This window comes from Peromyscus maniculatus, chromosome X, assembly GCF_049852395.1.
Source record: "Peromyscus maniculatus bairdii isolate BWxNUB_F1_BW_parent chromosome X, HU_Pman_BW_mat_3.1, whole genome shotgun sequence".
NCBI lineage: Eukaryota > Metazoa > Chordata > Mammalia > Rodentia > Cricetidae > Peromyscus > Peromyscus maniculatus.
In genome coordinates, this window is record NC_134875.1 from 75,438,326 (window position 1) to 75,454,100 (window position 15,775).

Consider the following 15,775-nt stretch of genomic DNA (forward strand, 5'->3'; position numbering starts at 1 on the left):
CTAAATAAAACTAACGTACAAGCAACTTAGCTGGTTCTATAACTTGGGCCATTGCTAGATCAGCTATATAAAAGGGCAAATTTCATAGGTAGAGGTCTGGCTGTGTGTTATTAAATAATTCTTTCCTACAGAGATTGTTACTGAACTTGTAATGTTTGGTCATTATTTTAGGAAGCAATGGTTGCAACATACTCTGCCTTGACTCACCAGCCTTTCCAACCAGTCCTAGAGCCTGTTGCTGCTTCAAGTTTAGCTCAGAGACGGAGCATGAAAAAGCGAACATCAACTGCCTTGTAAGATTCATACTATTCCTCAGCTAACTGGATGAAGAGAAAATTAAATGTGTTGTGGGTTGGTTTTGTTTTGTTTTTGCCTAATCTTATATCAAAGGTATTTTTTTTCCTTTCACATTACTTGAATATTCTATTTAAGCCTCTCTTTGTGGGAGGTTCGATTTATAAACAAACATACATAGGTCCATAATATTCATACTATGTCATTTTGCAGTAGTATCCAAATGATTAACTATATAATTGATGCCCACAAGGTCTTAACAACTTCTCTGCACATTAACTCTCCAAATTCCTTTCAAACAAAGTTATCCTATTATTATTTTACACAAAATTGGTTTAGGGAGTCATTAATAGTAATCAAGATGCTTTTCATATGTTATAAATATTATAATGCCAAACAATGACAGTATTTTTTAATATCATATCCTGAAGAAAAACTTTTTTGTGTTTAAAAGAAAAACAGAAGTATTCTAGTAGCTGTGCATAGCCAAAGCACTCCATTCATTTGAGTCTGTTTAGATGCTAAATGTAGCAAAAGTAGTTTGGTGTCAGAGTAAAATCCATTTGTGCTAATACATGAAGTCCTGATATGGTTGGTGCCAAAGTTCTGATAGAATAATTAAATCACTAATAATATGTGCAGACAGGTTTGTATATTATCTGTAAGTGACTTCATCTAGACAAAGTTTTCATAAGGCTTCTAATGTTTTACAGCTAATGGAATTGTAGTAAAAGTGAAGAAATTTTTATTCAAAGGTTTCATGTTAGTCTTTAATCTCCTAAATATGTCATAGTTAAGTCTTTGAATATTAAGTAGATGGTGTTGATGTGATCTTAGTGTTACATAAACTGACTTTGAAGTTAACCAGTTCAATTTCTTGATCATCTTTCCCCTTTATAAATGGAGCTACACTGTTTTATTTCTGATTTCCATGTATTTGAGCTACAGTGTAGTGTATTGATTGATCTCCCTTGAATCCTATGGTGATGTAGTTGAAGTTTTATTATAGTGGACTTGTGCACTTAGCACATATGAAACCGTATAATGCATTTCAGTAAGCATTAGACAATTCTACATAATAGTTGTACTTCAAGAAGATAATCTAAGATTTTAAATAGGAAAACAACATTTATGATTCACACAGAAATTTGAGCACATTTAAAAATCATATTTTTAGTAAACCAGCCAAATTGTTTTTACTAAATTTATGATTCAGAACCACTGTATAATTAATGTATTGTTTTCTTTGAGTGCTGAAATTTAAAAAAAAATCATTTTATGTTGTCCAGGAAAATACCGTTAACTATTACTACTGACAGAAATAACTCATGAATGTAAACTGGAGGATGTCAGTTTTGTTTAGTGAATAGAAATGTATACTTGTTTGTGCTGGGTGTACTATTTGCTGTGCATTTTACTTTGCTTAGTTCAGAAAGAACTGATTACTGAGTATATGTTTTAGGCTAGGAGACATGTAATGTTGGTATTTAAGAAAACAAACTATATGTATTCTCTTTAAAATGTAAGAGATCTGTATTCATGCATAAATATGATTCCTATGCTTGATATATAAAAGGATGTATTCTTTCTTTGAGATGTCTTTTTTAAAATAATTGAACAATATTAAGTAACAGCTGATTTGATGCCACATAATAGCATTACTTAGTCTTAGTGTCCTATTTTGTGAATTTGGTGTTCCAATGTGGTTCATTCCCCCTTTTTTTGCTTTCTTACATTAAGTACTTGCATTTAAAAATCTGTGTCCATATACTTTGAGTTATTGTGTTCCTGTCATTGTCTCATTTGTGCAGTTACACATTTTTATCAGTTTTTTTTGTCAAACTCAAAGATGTAATTTTGCTATTGAATTTTTAGGACACATACTGTTTCCATATCTATTTTCCAGCTAATAAAATTAGAGAAAAATGAAACTGGAAAATGAAAAATCATCATAAAATGCCCTTCAGCCTTTGTATAATGAATGGGTTAAAAAGATTACCATGATTTTCAATTGTTTGCTCAGAGGGTTGTGTTGTACAGCCTGATATGAAAGGAACACTAAGGAATAAGCAATGAATATCATACTTCCTTATCACCCAGTGAGTATTTACTGTGCAGAAGATACAGGCATGCTAGAGTATTTACCTAATTGTGAGAAACTTGCTGTTAGAAATTTCAAATGTACTAGCTTAACAAAAGTAGTAGAGAGACAACATTATTATAAAAGAAAGACATTATAATACCCTTGTTTTGTAAAAGTGGGGTATCTAATCATGTCCTTTTTGGCTAAAATAAATCCAAATAGAATGAGTGAAGGTTCAAATACTTCTCAAAAAAAGGTTCTATAAATGAGTGACCAGTTAAACTTTCTATAAGACTTTAGCATACTATATAGTTCCTAATGGGTTCATGAAGAACTATTTTGCATTATTTGGTAGTATTTAACAGCAGCACATTTTGAGCTAAAACTTTGAGGTGTTTTACTCTTCTGGAAAGGAGAAGATATTGAACTCATTTTTCTTGAAGAGAAAACATTAGGTCAATAAGGTGTGGACTAAGAATCCATTGTCTGAAAGCACACAGTACCATGAGTGAATATTCAGGAAACCATTTCCAAGAAAATTAGAAAGCAGTGTTGGTGACTGATTTTCTGGTATCAAACTTTTGACCTGTTTTGATAGGAATGCCTGAATATTGTTTTTTATTATTATTTATTTTTGTTTTCTGATGTTTTAATAGAAATTTTGGTTAGTGATTGAATTTGTTTGGCAATCCACAAAGTTAACAATGGTGCTTGGTATTGATATTTCTACACTGAAACATGTTAAAATAATATTGCTCATAGAAACTCATTAATATCACTTGATTAGTAGTATCTGGGCTAGAAGAAGACCCTTCATATATAAAGAAGAAAACAGAAAACCAACAAAGGCACACTGAAAAAAATAGACTTGACACTAGACAGTTTATCCATTTCATACATTCTCTTTCGTGTGGCTTTCTAAACCGCTCACTATCCTACTTGATCACCTCAAAGCAGGTTTTTACCATTAAGATTTCCCAAATCCTCAGAAGGATTAATTATTCCAAAAGAACCTACTCCTTTCTTTTTTCCACAAATCAAGACTTCCATTTTAAGAACAGTGGAGTTCAGCTAATAAGATGGCAGGAAAGCTGCATCACTAAATTAATTCACATTTTATTAGTGGCTAGTAGAGAATTCGCATTTTTCAAGGAAGATTGCTACTAGACAAATGTATTTCTAGTTGCAGGAATGTCAGGCAATCTCATCACATGAGAATAATTTTAAATTCAGTTATTGTTGAAGTTTGGAGTTAAGGAGTTTCCAGAAGTTCCCAGGGTTAAGTCATTCAATAAAATGTTCTCATATTTGTAGAGTTCCTTCCTTTCCAGGCATTCTGTATTTTGTCTTAAAATATCCCAAGCTTTTTCATATACTGAACTACTCTATAACAAAGTGGTATAGAGAGAGAAAGGTATTGGAAGTCATTTCTTTACATGTTGTTAAACTCATATTTTTCTATATTTTAATTTCTCACAATGCATATTTAGTAACATAAGGACATTTATTCAAACCACAATTGTATTAATAGAAAAAAGCACAGAAATTCAAATGAAAATTCTTTTTCTTTTTTTTTCTTCCAGTTTTTCGAGACAGGGTTTCTTTGTGTAGCTTTGGAGCCTGTCCTCGACTTGCTTTGTAGATCAGGCTGGCCTCGAACTCACAGAGATCAGCCTGCCTCTGCCTCCCAAGTGCTGGGATTAAAGGCATGCACCACCACTGCCCAGCAAAAATTATTTTTAAATGGATTCCTTTTCTAGACTCTTTGTCTAGATTTTAAGACCCAGAGATCCATTGTATTACATTGTTTTGCAACAATAATTCAAGCCATAGTAAATCCAGATTGACCAGTTACATTTAAATTTATTTAATGTCCTTTTGTTCATTCCAGTGCTTGCTAAGGAGTTTTTCTTCTTTATCTTGAGATCAGTGATTGCTGAGATGATGATGAAGTATTGTGTTAGTGATTATTTACAATACCCATTATGCTCATGGAGTAGTTTTTTCCTGCTTTTAGTCTTACAATCTAATGGAGTCTACTCTATAATTTCTGTAAAATAATTTTGCTTTATCATCTAAAATTCAACTTAACTGCTAATATTTAGAAGACCTATACTTGGATATACAATAAATCTTAGATAACAAGCACATGTTTCTTTGGAATATTAAGAAAGTTACAAAAAGAAAAGTACTTTAAGTACTTTTAAAACAAAGAAATTCAAGATTGCTTACATTGTATTAGAAAATATATACATTTTAGTAATTGATTAGGAAAAAAACCTTGAGCTAAATGTTTATTATATGTATCTGAACATATACCAAGTAAAGGTTTGTTCTATATTCCTATTTCTAAACCATAGACACCTGGAAAATGACTGTTTTGATTTTACTTTGATTAGTTATAACTATTAATTATTCTTGAAAATGGTTATTAAACATCCAATTTTATGTGAGACAGTTCTAGAGAATATATTAATATGTGCATTAATTTATTAATTGATATTATTTGACTAATTTGTTCCCTTTTTCTTTTACTCAACTAATATTGCTCAGAAAGCATTTTACTTCTTGCTTAAAATTTGTTGTTTCTAAAACTCATACCATTTATATCAAAAGTATAAACTTTTCTTAGTACAGTAAAGTTATTTTCACTACCAGGAAAGCAATCTAGGAAGAAACTACCACTTTAAAAAGTTGTACACAAACTTTTAATTAAATATTCAAGTCCTAGCATGGTTTGTGTGTTTGTAAATTTATCTTTCATTATAGTCCATAATATAAAGGAAAAAAAAGTATGTGGCAAAACAGAAGTGCTATTGCTAGTCTTGAGTTGGCCAGGATTTATGCAAAAATAACATAGTTTACTACTGCCATATCTTTAAAAAGTTCATTTTTCTGACACTTCCCAAACACTTAGCAATTCATGTACCTATTGTTTTGTTACAGGCATTTATATTCACTAGAGTTTCATTGCACATTTCAACAGAAATGGTGTTAAATAAAAATTGTATATAGATTTACTTCCCAGGAACTTAAAAATCTAAAAGCTGAGATTGACGAAAAAGTCCCCAGGTTGCTATAAACTAGTATTTCCAAACTAGTATAGGCTTTATACTATCATTTATTTCGTAAATATTTTTCTTTAAGACACTTCCTTTTGACGTTGATGTTTTCATTCATTGTACATTTTTCATCTTGTAAGATTAGATTTAGTAGTGCATTCCTCAGTATTCTTTTACCTCACATTGCTGCTAAAGAAATGGCTATCCTTTTGAATTTACAACATGCCAAAGATGACATAAAGTTATATTTATTTTTGTTCTTGTTAAAACTGTGAGCAACAATTATCAAGAAATTATGTTAAATTACTGGCATTCTCTGGGTACTAAATAAAAAAGCTGTAACTTCCTAACATTTTATACTTGACCTTGCTTGATCATTTATGGATGCAAAACTGTCTGCTTTTATCGAATACATAGCTAAATCACACAATTCATTGAGTGGGGAGAGGGAGATAGAAAGAGAGAGAATATGAATGTGTATGTATACACAAGATTCTGGAGCCAAATATAACAGTTGTTTAAAAATATTGCTTGGTTATACATATTCCTTGATATTTCCAGAACTGTAATATTGTTTTCCTTTAAGATTCTTATTCTAGTATCCTTATAAGATAAAATATAAATAAAATATTTAAGAAAATATGCATGCAGATATACAATACTTTATATCTTATCAAGAGAATGCATTTATCTGCAAGTTAAAGTGACAGGCTTTTCTGTAGTAGGAGCATTAATATTTGTCTCCAAGTGCTGACCAATTCTTGTATGCTTAGAGTAAATACAAAAATGTAACTGAAGAAGAAGCAATGGCATGTTACATTGTACACCTGTAAAACGTAAGTTCCTATGCAGTGATCAAAATCTTCATGTACCTCTTACTTTCCAAGCTTCTTAGAGGTAAGCAGGGCATATCCCAGGTTTGATTGGGGGACTCTGTAGAATTTGCTTTCCCACTGGCTACCTTAAAAAAATATGCTCTGCATTTGCTTCTCTCATATAAAGTAAGGGAGTGTAGTTTTAGCCAGTGGGTCTTGGGGAAGTTGTCAGCCTCGCAGCCTGATTGAAAAGGATAAAAGAAGCAGACTAGAGTTTGTTGTCCCCTTGATTCCCATAGTATTCTCCCTTTTACTTGAAGCAACAGGTTGAAAATACTGTGGACCTGTTTTTGAAGGTACAGTTATTATCTCTCATAGGATTTGTGTGGATCCTCGAACCTTTCTCTACCCAAGCACAAGGCAGCCTTCTACTCGGAAGCCTTGCCTTTCCTTCCTGCATTTGCCAGTCTCCCTGCTTTTGTGTTGATTAGACACTATACTTTTTCTTCCTTCCCTTTCAGCGTTCTCAGATACAGTTGATATATTTTCTGAACATAGCTATTTTAGATTATCTTGTTTATAACGTTTTTAAATAAGCTACCATACTTGATAACAGATTACCCAGTTTCTGAACAAAATGAATTCTTTGTTAATAGATGCAATTTTACTCAACAAATGTGTCATGTATTTTTGTGCCAGATACTGTTGCTGATTTTCTTTTAAACAAAGATTAAACTTTTTTGAATAATGACAAATAAGGCTTTTAAAAATGAAACACTCCAGCAAAGCTATGAAAATGAGAGTTATGCCAATATCTACAACTATCAGATCATTAATTTTGAGCATTAAATTTAGATCTGAGCTTCTAATAGGAGAGGCAAGAAAAGAACAACAGATTAAATAATTATGTGACAAGCATCCTAATTTTTCAAGAGATACTTTTGATTGCTTATTTAAAAAAGAATACAGTAGCAACCTTATGGTGGACCATTGAAGAGAATAATGATTTAACACATTGTGCTACAGCATGTGTTTGAAGATCTTTTTGGTTACAGATGCTAATACCTAACTCATGAGTTTAACATACAAATGGAATTTATTGTTTGGCTTCATGTCTTGATCACTGTTGTGGAACTATTGTTTCCTCAATCTTTCAACCATATTTTTGAAACTAACCCATAGTCAGACTCAGCATGATTCCAAAATGGAAATAACAGGTCTAACGTTCAGTTCCTCTCATGCCTAGCTCCTAGGAGTAGAGTTAACTAAGGAACACTTGACTGAAATTGGAAAGGGATAGGGCATTTCTAATGGAATGTGATGTACTATACAAGGGCAAACAGAGTGGTAGTGGCTATTCTCTTTTTGCCTACCCAGTATCTGTCCTGTATCATGGTAGCTTAGATGAGAAATGTCCTCCATAGGTTCAGGCATTTTAAGAATTGTTCCCTGGGTGGGTACTGTTTGAGGTGGTTATGGGGAAGTGCAGCCTTGCTGGAAGAAGGTATCTCCTACCACTTGCTTCTATGTTTCCTCATCACGATGGACTCCTCCCTCTGGAACTGTAAGTCAAAATAAATTCTTCCATAAGTCGTTTTTAACCATTCTATTTCATGACATCAATAGAAATTTAAATAATAAACATGTATGCATGCCCATTTTAAGTATGTATGCTTTCATAAAATGCATATACTATCCCAGTCTTCCCTAGAGAATACCTAAAGTTGCATCTATTTCTATAATGTAACTTCAGGACCAAGAACTCTAGATGATATGTAGTCCCTTGATTAACTTTTCTGATTGTGTCTTTTGTATGTTTTTTAGTTTTTCATTTTTAGTTAATTTCTATTTCTAAGTTTCTATATTAACCTCCTTTTCCTATTCATTCTAATTTAATCGTTTGTTTGTTTACTATGTAGAAAATGACATAGTTCTGAAGGCTATCACTACATAGATAAGTATACTAAACATGCCATCGATGTCATCCTTACTGTATCCTTGCACACCTCCTCTAGGTAACTTTTGCATCATTGTAACCAAAACCTCTGATAGAAACAACTAAAAGAGGAAAAGCTCACAGCTTCATAGGGATTTCAGTCTATGACAAGGTAGCTCAATTTGTGCCAATGAAAATACATGCCAAATCTCGTTACATCCTGGTAGACTAGGAACCAGAAGCTAATAGAACATTCAGAGGCCTACTCCTACTTCTGTCTGCCAGGCCCTGCCTCTCAAAGTCTCTACAGTCTCAAGTAGGGCCAGAATCTGGAAATAAAGGACTAAAACCCTGAGCCTATGCGGAACATTGCAGATTCAAACCATAACAGTAACTAACATCGTTTTTTGATTCATGTTCTTTATATAAAGCTAAGCACTTCCACAGTTTCCTTTCTTCATTAGAAAAGGTCTCAGACTTTGTACTCTCCTGCAATTTTTTTACTCAATGTATTTTTGAAATTATTAGCTTATAGGTATCCTTCATATTCTTGTTTTCTGGTTCATGTTTCTTCATTGTGTATATTTCTTATATTTTATTTAAGCTCCTATGCTTTGACAGTTTCCAATGTTTTGCAATCACAAATAATGTACAGTAAAGTTCATACATACATTTTATGTTGTTGATGTATCCCCAACTTGTATATTATTTACCCTAATATAAAAATTTAGAGTCCGGATTTCTTGATTTAATAAGTTCTGTCTTAGTTGCTTTTCCTGTTACTGTAATAAAAATACCCCAGTAAAAGCAACTTAAGAGATAAAGGACATGTGTTGGCTGATCATGGTAAAGTCAAGGCAGGGACGGAAGGCAGCTGGCCACATGCATCCACAGTCAAGCAGAGAGTAATGAATGTTTATTCTCAGCTCACTGTCTCCCTTTTATATAGTACAGGATCCCAGGCCAGGAAATGGAGCCACCCACAGTAGATCTCCTTACCTTCATTAACCTAGTCAAAATAATCTCCCATAGGCATGTTCAGAGGCCCTTGTCTCCCAGGTAGTTCAATCTCTCAAAAAAACTGACATTTTAAAGATTAGCCATCACAAATAATTGTTTTTAAGATATTGCCAAAATATCTTCCATTGACATTAGGCTATTTTGCATTCTTCCCAGAAATGTCAGAAAGCATTTATTTTTAGACAGTAGTTGTCAAGAGCAGTAATTTCATCTGAGAACTTACTAGAAGTGGAAGCTGGGATCCAGCAACCTGTGATTTAACAAGGTGATTATTCAACTGAGTTTAGTGTATGTTCAAGCTGCCAAACCCTGAATTTGCTAAATCATATTTGATCATAGAATATAGCATAGGGATTACATGTTGCATTTTATTTTCTTTTTGATGCCTCAATTATTATTACCTTCACCTTTCCAGTATGAAGCTGGTTATTTTTGGTAAACAAAATATAGACAAGATGTTAGCCAGAAAATCCATGCCATGAATTCTTAAATTGTATGATACTCCATAAGCAATGTGTCTAATAGTCCTTACATATTTAAAAAAATGTGCTAAAAAGCACAAGAGCACCAACTTTGTTGTAAGCATTTTTTTTTTTTTAAATTTAAACCGTGTATATTTTATCTTGGTCATATCTAACACTTCCCCCAGTTCCTCTCCACCACCACCCCAACATATTTCCCAAGTGGCTCCACACTTCATGACTTTAAAATAATAACCCAGTAAATAATTAGTGACACCAGTATGTGCATATGTACGGGGTCACCCACTAGGGCATGAGAAACTTAGCAGTTACCACTCCCACCAAAGAAAAATGAAAAATGACTCTTAAGAAGACATCAACTGTCAATAACTCCTTAAGTAGGGGGTGGGACCTCAGGAACACACACACACACACACACACACACACACACTCCATGTTGAAATTTGTAACTCTTGATCTTGTGGAGGTCTTGTGTGAGTTCATGTGTGTAACAGCCATGTTATTCCAGAGGCCAGTGTTTCACAGTGCTCCTCATCTTCCAGCCCTTTATTATATGCATGTTAAAAATAAAATCTACTTTATCCTACCCTGGCCAAACAAAATCTCTATATATTGCATTTCAGCAGGAGAGTGCAAAAGATGAAAGAAGGGAGTAAAAAAAAAAAAAAGAACTCATTTTAAGTATGAAACTCAAATGAGGTCTACAGCTAAAAATGTAATCTTTAATTTTTAGTTTTTGAGCATATCATTTTGTTTATATACATAAGTTCATCAGAATCTCCCTTTCAATCATTCTTTTTTAATTTCGGATTTTAGCTGACTCCCCTATAATATTCGTTGCATTTTTCTTCTATACTTTATATATTTTGACAAAGTTATCTGTGAATTTTTCTAAGATGACTTCTTATATCTAAAATATGTGCATGACTATCTCCCAGTATTTTCTTCATTCAATATCACAAATGTCAACCTGATATGAAACCTGGTTCTCAACGTTTGTACCACTTTCATCTGACTGACTAGTTTTCCCCTGGTGATCAAAATTTAATTTAGAGTGTCAGATTTCTTGTGTTTCTGTCTCCTGAAAGGTGAAATTTTCACCTGGGCAAGTAATGAGTTTTTAGGAGCACAGTTTTTAATGAAATGAGACTTCACATTTGACATCTTCATAAGAGGTGACATTCTCTGTCAAGATTACATTACTCCTTTGTATCTCCATGTAATCTCAGGAAACCAACACAAATGCTTTAGTTAGGTTGGCTATTCTATAGTATATTGTAACATTGCTTAAGAATTAGCCTTATCATCCATATATTTAATCATAGGACTGCCACCAGCTTTTCATTATATAGGTACATACACCTGCTCATGCATAGAGAACACTCACTTGTGAGATGAGTATTGATATTCAAAGAAAACTTGATGACCAGTTTTTAATTTTATAGAAAGGGTCACACAAAGAATTGTATTTTAGATTGGTTCTTAAGACTGTTCAAAGCTGTATGAAGCTGAGCACAAATGTATTTCTATCACATTTGATTAGATTGGGTTTGAATAAGATATTAACTTTTGGTTCTATATGAGGTTCTTTGTTTCATAAGTATAATTAATACAGAATTAGTGACATGTAAGTACATTAGAATCTATAACCTATAAATTATGTAAATTTTAAAACTTCTAAATATTGTTCTAAAACTAACAGTCTTTTCCTTAAAATGACATAGAATTTACTTGTGGTATCTTTTATTTCATTTTGTCATTTTTTTTTTCATATTGTTGTTCCAAGTTTAATTTAAAGGAATCTTGACATGATTTATTAGCTTCTTCCCACAAAATTACATAATGCTTTCAGTCCATGATTCTTCTATGAGTTATTGTAGATTTGGTAACTGAAATTAAGTTTAGATAACTTTCAGTAATTCCAGTTGTGTTTGGCTAGTTTTATGTCAACTTGACACAAGTTAGAGTCCTTTTAGAAGAAACTTCAGTTGAGAAAATGCTCCCACCAGGCTGACCTGTAGGCAAGTCGTGATTCATTTGCTTGATTGATGTTGTGGGAGGACCAAGAATACTGTGGGCAGTGCCACCCCTGGACAAGTGGTTCTGGGTGGTTTAAGAAAGTAGGCCACAAGGGGCAAGCCATTAAGCGGCATTCCTCCCTGGCCCCTGTAACAGTTCCTTCCCCCAGCTTTCTGCCTTCATTTCCTGCCCTATTTCCTTCAATGATAGACTGTGATGTGAAAATGAGATTAAACCCTTCCTTCCCGAGTTGCTTTTTGTCATGGTGTTTATCACAGCAAAAGAAACACTAGCAAAGACAGAAATTTAGTCTCCAATTCCTGCTTCTATGTTCCTGCCCTTAGTTCCTTCCGTGTCTTCCCTGGTTGATGGATAACAAGCTATAAGATGAAATAAACACCCTTCCCCCCAATTTGCTTTTAGTCATGTTTTATCAAAGCAATAGAAAGCCTAAGACATCAGTTGATATTGTATCAAATCTTTATGTTCCAATGTTAACGTTTTTAACTGAAAGAATGCACAAAAAACAATACTCTAGTACTCCCTTTCCAAGATGTTCAATTTGTTTATTCAGTTATTCAAAGTAAACTGAGAGAAAAAAGTCATAAAATTGCAATACATATCCAAATAGGAACTGCAAATATAATTTTTAGATGAAAAACGCTTAACTAATAGTTGGCTTTTCATTAACATCAGTGGGTTGATAGTGGATTAAAATAGCCTTACCAGAGAAGAATTAGTCTTTCTGGAAATATAAAACATAAACCAGAAAATTAATATTTCTTCTTATTCAGCTTTGTAAGGGGAACATGATGATACATCATTATTTAAATAAAGTGTCAGAGTCTTCTGCCAAACTAAATATGAAAAAAAGACAGTCAAATATCTGTGAAAAAACAATTCCCATATTAAAAGGGATAAAGGATATTTTATTTTGGAGACAAATATGAGTGACCATGGCCTGGGAACACAAACTGAGGTTAGCTCACATCTGTTCCAGGGTAGTAACTGATTAATGGAAGTTTTATACTAACAGAACAAAGAAAATCATAAGTGAAGTTATTTTAAATACATTGGAGGTGATATCAGGTTGATAGACTCCATAAGTCTCAACAAAATCCTGTTTGTATCACCAAAGTATCAGGAAAAGAGGAGTTAATAGAATAGAAAACCTTTGATCCTAAGATCTGTGTTAGGGCTCATCACCAGAGATAACTGCCAATCCATCCTTATGCCACCAAGAGTTATGTAGAAAGTCTACATTTTCTCCTTTCCTATGCTGTGAGAGACTACAGAACTTCTATCATTTTCAGTCCGGGTGGAATGGAGAGACCAGCCTTTCATTTCCTGTTAATCTGTAATAACAATTCACTGTCCAATGGGAGATAAAGTCTATATTACCACTTAAATCCTTGATCAATGAGGCAACTTCATACCCATTGTGTGGGTAATGTTAGAGAAGACACAGCTTCCACCATCGAATAGCAGTGTACTGAGGCAATCCCGCCTCCCTTTTAGGCATTAGTGAATGTTACGTGTGGACTATTCATAACCCACTGTTTCTCTAGCCAGTGTGTTAGTTATTTATGAAGGGTTGGAAGATCTGTGTTTTTCAGTTTGCTTTTTACATTTATGTATTTACTTTGTATGCCTTTGTGTGTGTACATATATGGGTGTACACATGCCATAGCATGTTTGTGGAGGTCAGCTTGTAGTAGTTGGTTCTTTCCTTTCTCTACACAGATTCTGGGGATTGAACTGGGGTTGTGAGGTTTGCTGACAAGTGCCTTTATCCTCTAAGACATCTAACCAGCCCAAGAGCTGTAATTTCTTACTTGTAACCAGTACTATTGAGGATTACCATTTCCTTAGATCTCATTGGAGGCTAAGGGGGAACCAAGATTTTGCCTTCACCTGGCACTGAAGGGGTGGGTGGCATCTTTACTTTCTGTGTTGGAGTGGTGTCAGAAACCCAATAAAAACAAATAGTTTCAGTCAAATCCAGAGTCTCACAACACAAAACATTCAGGTTTCAATAAAAATGATATTAAAAAGATTGCAGTGTATGGAAAAAGACAGTAGATTAGTAGACGATGACAGCAGGAAAGCAGTGCTGTGAGACCCATCTGACCCATCTAAACGCCTTGATTAGAATAAAAGGATGCAAGAAGCAGTGATAAGCACAACTGAAGGAATCTTGAATGATTATTAGGAAGGAAGAAAGAACACAGTAAGAAAAAAAAACAGGCATGAGTACAATAGACTTAAGCTCTATAAATTATGCCTTATTTTTGAAGCAAAATATAACATTGTCATGTGGTTAGGTAGAAAAATACTGAAGAAAATTGTGGAGAGACTAAATTGGTGTTATGTGAGATTAATTTTCTAAACTTCATGGTATCTGCTAAAATGACATTAGCTTAATCTTAAGTTATATAAATATAATGCATAGAGCTACCACTAAAATTCATACAGGTACACTCAGTAATACTACAGATAAATTGGAATAATTAAAAGTATATACAATCCTAGAATGTAGGAAGACAGATACCCATGCTAAGTAACAAGGAGGGTTCAAGGGGGGAACACTTGGATCTCCCTGGGAAGGGGAAATCGAATAGACATCGAGGGTGAGGAGAGGGTGTGGGGGGACAGGAACAGGAGGGACCAGGTGAGGGGAAGGATGGAGAGAGTACTGGGAGAGACAACTGGACCTAGTGCAATGGAAATTACCAGGAATCTATGAGGGTGACCCTAGTTAAGACTTACAGCAATGGGGGTTATAGAGCCTGAACTGGTCATCTCCTGTAACCAAGCAAGGCTGAAAACTTCTACCTATAATTTGTCCTGCCTACAAGCTGTGCTCAGAAATTGTGGGAGTGTAGGAGTGTCCAGCCTGAGATCCATGCCATCAGAGGGATATGATATGCCTGGAGGGCCGGGACCCAGAGAACTAGGACAGAATCAAACACGACTGACAAAAAATAAAAAAATAAATGAATGAATAAAATCAATGAAATGATTCCTAATGATATTCTGCTATACTTATAGATCGGTGCCTAGCCCAACTGTCACCAGAGACTCTTCATCCAGCAACTGATGGAAAGAGATGCAGAGAGACCCACAGCCAAACATTAGGCGGACCTGCAGAAGGGGAGGAAGGATTCTAGAGGCCAGAGGTGTCAAGGACACCACAAGAATATCCAGAGAATCAACTAACCTGTTCTCATAGGAGCTCTCAGAGACAGAACCGACAATCAGAGAGCCTGCATGAGATTCACCTAGGCCCTCTGCATATATGTGAAAATTGTGTAGCTTGGTCTTCTTGTGGGGCTCCTAACACTGGGATCAGGGACTGTCTTTGACCCTTTGCTGGCCTTTAGGACCCTTACCCTCATACTGGATTTCCTTGTCCAGCCTTAATGGGAGGGGAGGTGGCTAGTCTTTCTGCAACTTGATCTGCCATGTTTGGTTGATATCCATGGAGAAGGCAGAGGGGAGATGGGGGGAGGGATTGGGAAAAGAGGAAGGAGGGGAAACAGCACTCTGTTTGTGAAAAATAAAGAAATAAAATACCTATTAAAAGAAAAAATAATCGTAAATTCTAATAGTGTTTAACAGTTTAAGAATCTTAAACGTAAATCAAATGTGCCAATTAGCATATTATCAATGTTGATTCAGAAACTTCACTCAACCATATACACTGTCTTTACTATAAAGAATTTACTTAAGATATGATGGTATATGTTAGCATAAGTTGAAAATAAAAGATTGGAAATATATGTGTGTATATTCATATATATTAGATATTGAATATGCTATAATAAAAGGCAATCTATACATGGAGAAATACAAATCTTAAATATGTATGCATCAAATAGTAAACGTGCAAAACAGAAATAAAAACTGAGACGTAAAAGAACTATAGAAAATCCCCAATTATATTTGCAACTCTCAGCAAACCTCACAACATTTAAAAGAACAAGTAAAGATAAAATTAGCAAGGGAGAGGCAAACTCAATAGTGTCTGTCGTCAGTCAACAAGAGCTACAGTTATATAAGAG

The 15,775-nt window shown here is 34.2% G+C and overlaps 1 protein-coding gene across 4 annotated transcripts in view; it reads left to right on the plus strand.

The window, feature by feature from the left end:
- Positions 1-15,493, plus strand: part of Rps6ka6 (ribosomal protein S6 kinase A6) — a 185,737-nt gene extending 170,244 nt beyond the window's left edge. For all 4 annotated transcript variants that reach the window (XM_076562741.1, XM_076562740.1, XM_076562742.1 and 1 more), the window contains 2 exons: positions 172-293; positions 14,763-15,493. In XM_076562741.1, the coding sequence (XP_076418856.1) occupies positions 172-293; positions 14,763-14,811 (171 nt within the window). In that variant the 3' untranslated portion in view covers positions 14,812-15,493. The remainder of the gene's footprint in view (positions 1-171; positions 294-14,762) is intronic.
- Positions 15,494-15,775: the final 282 nt, after the last annotated feature.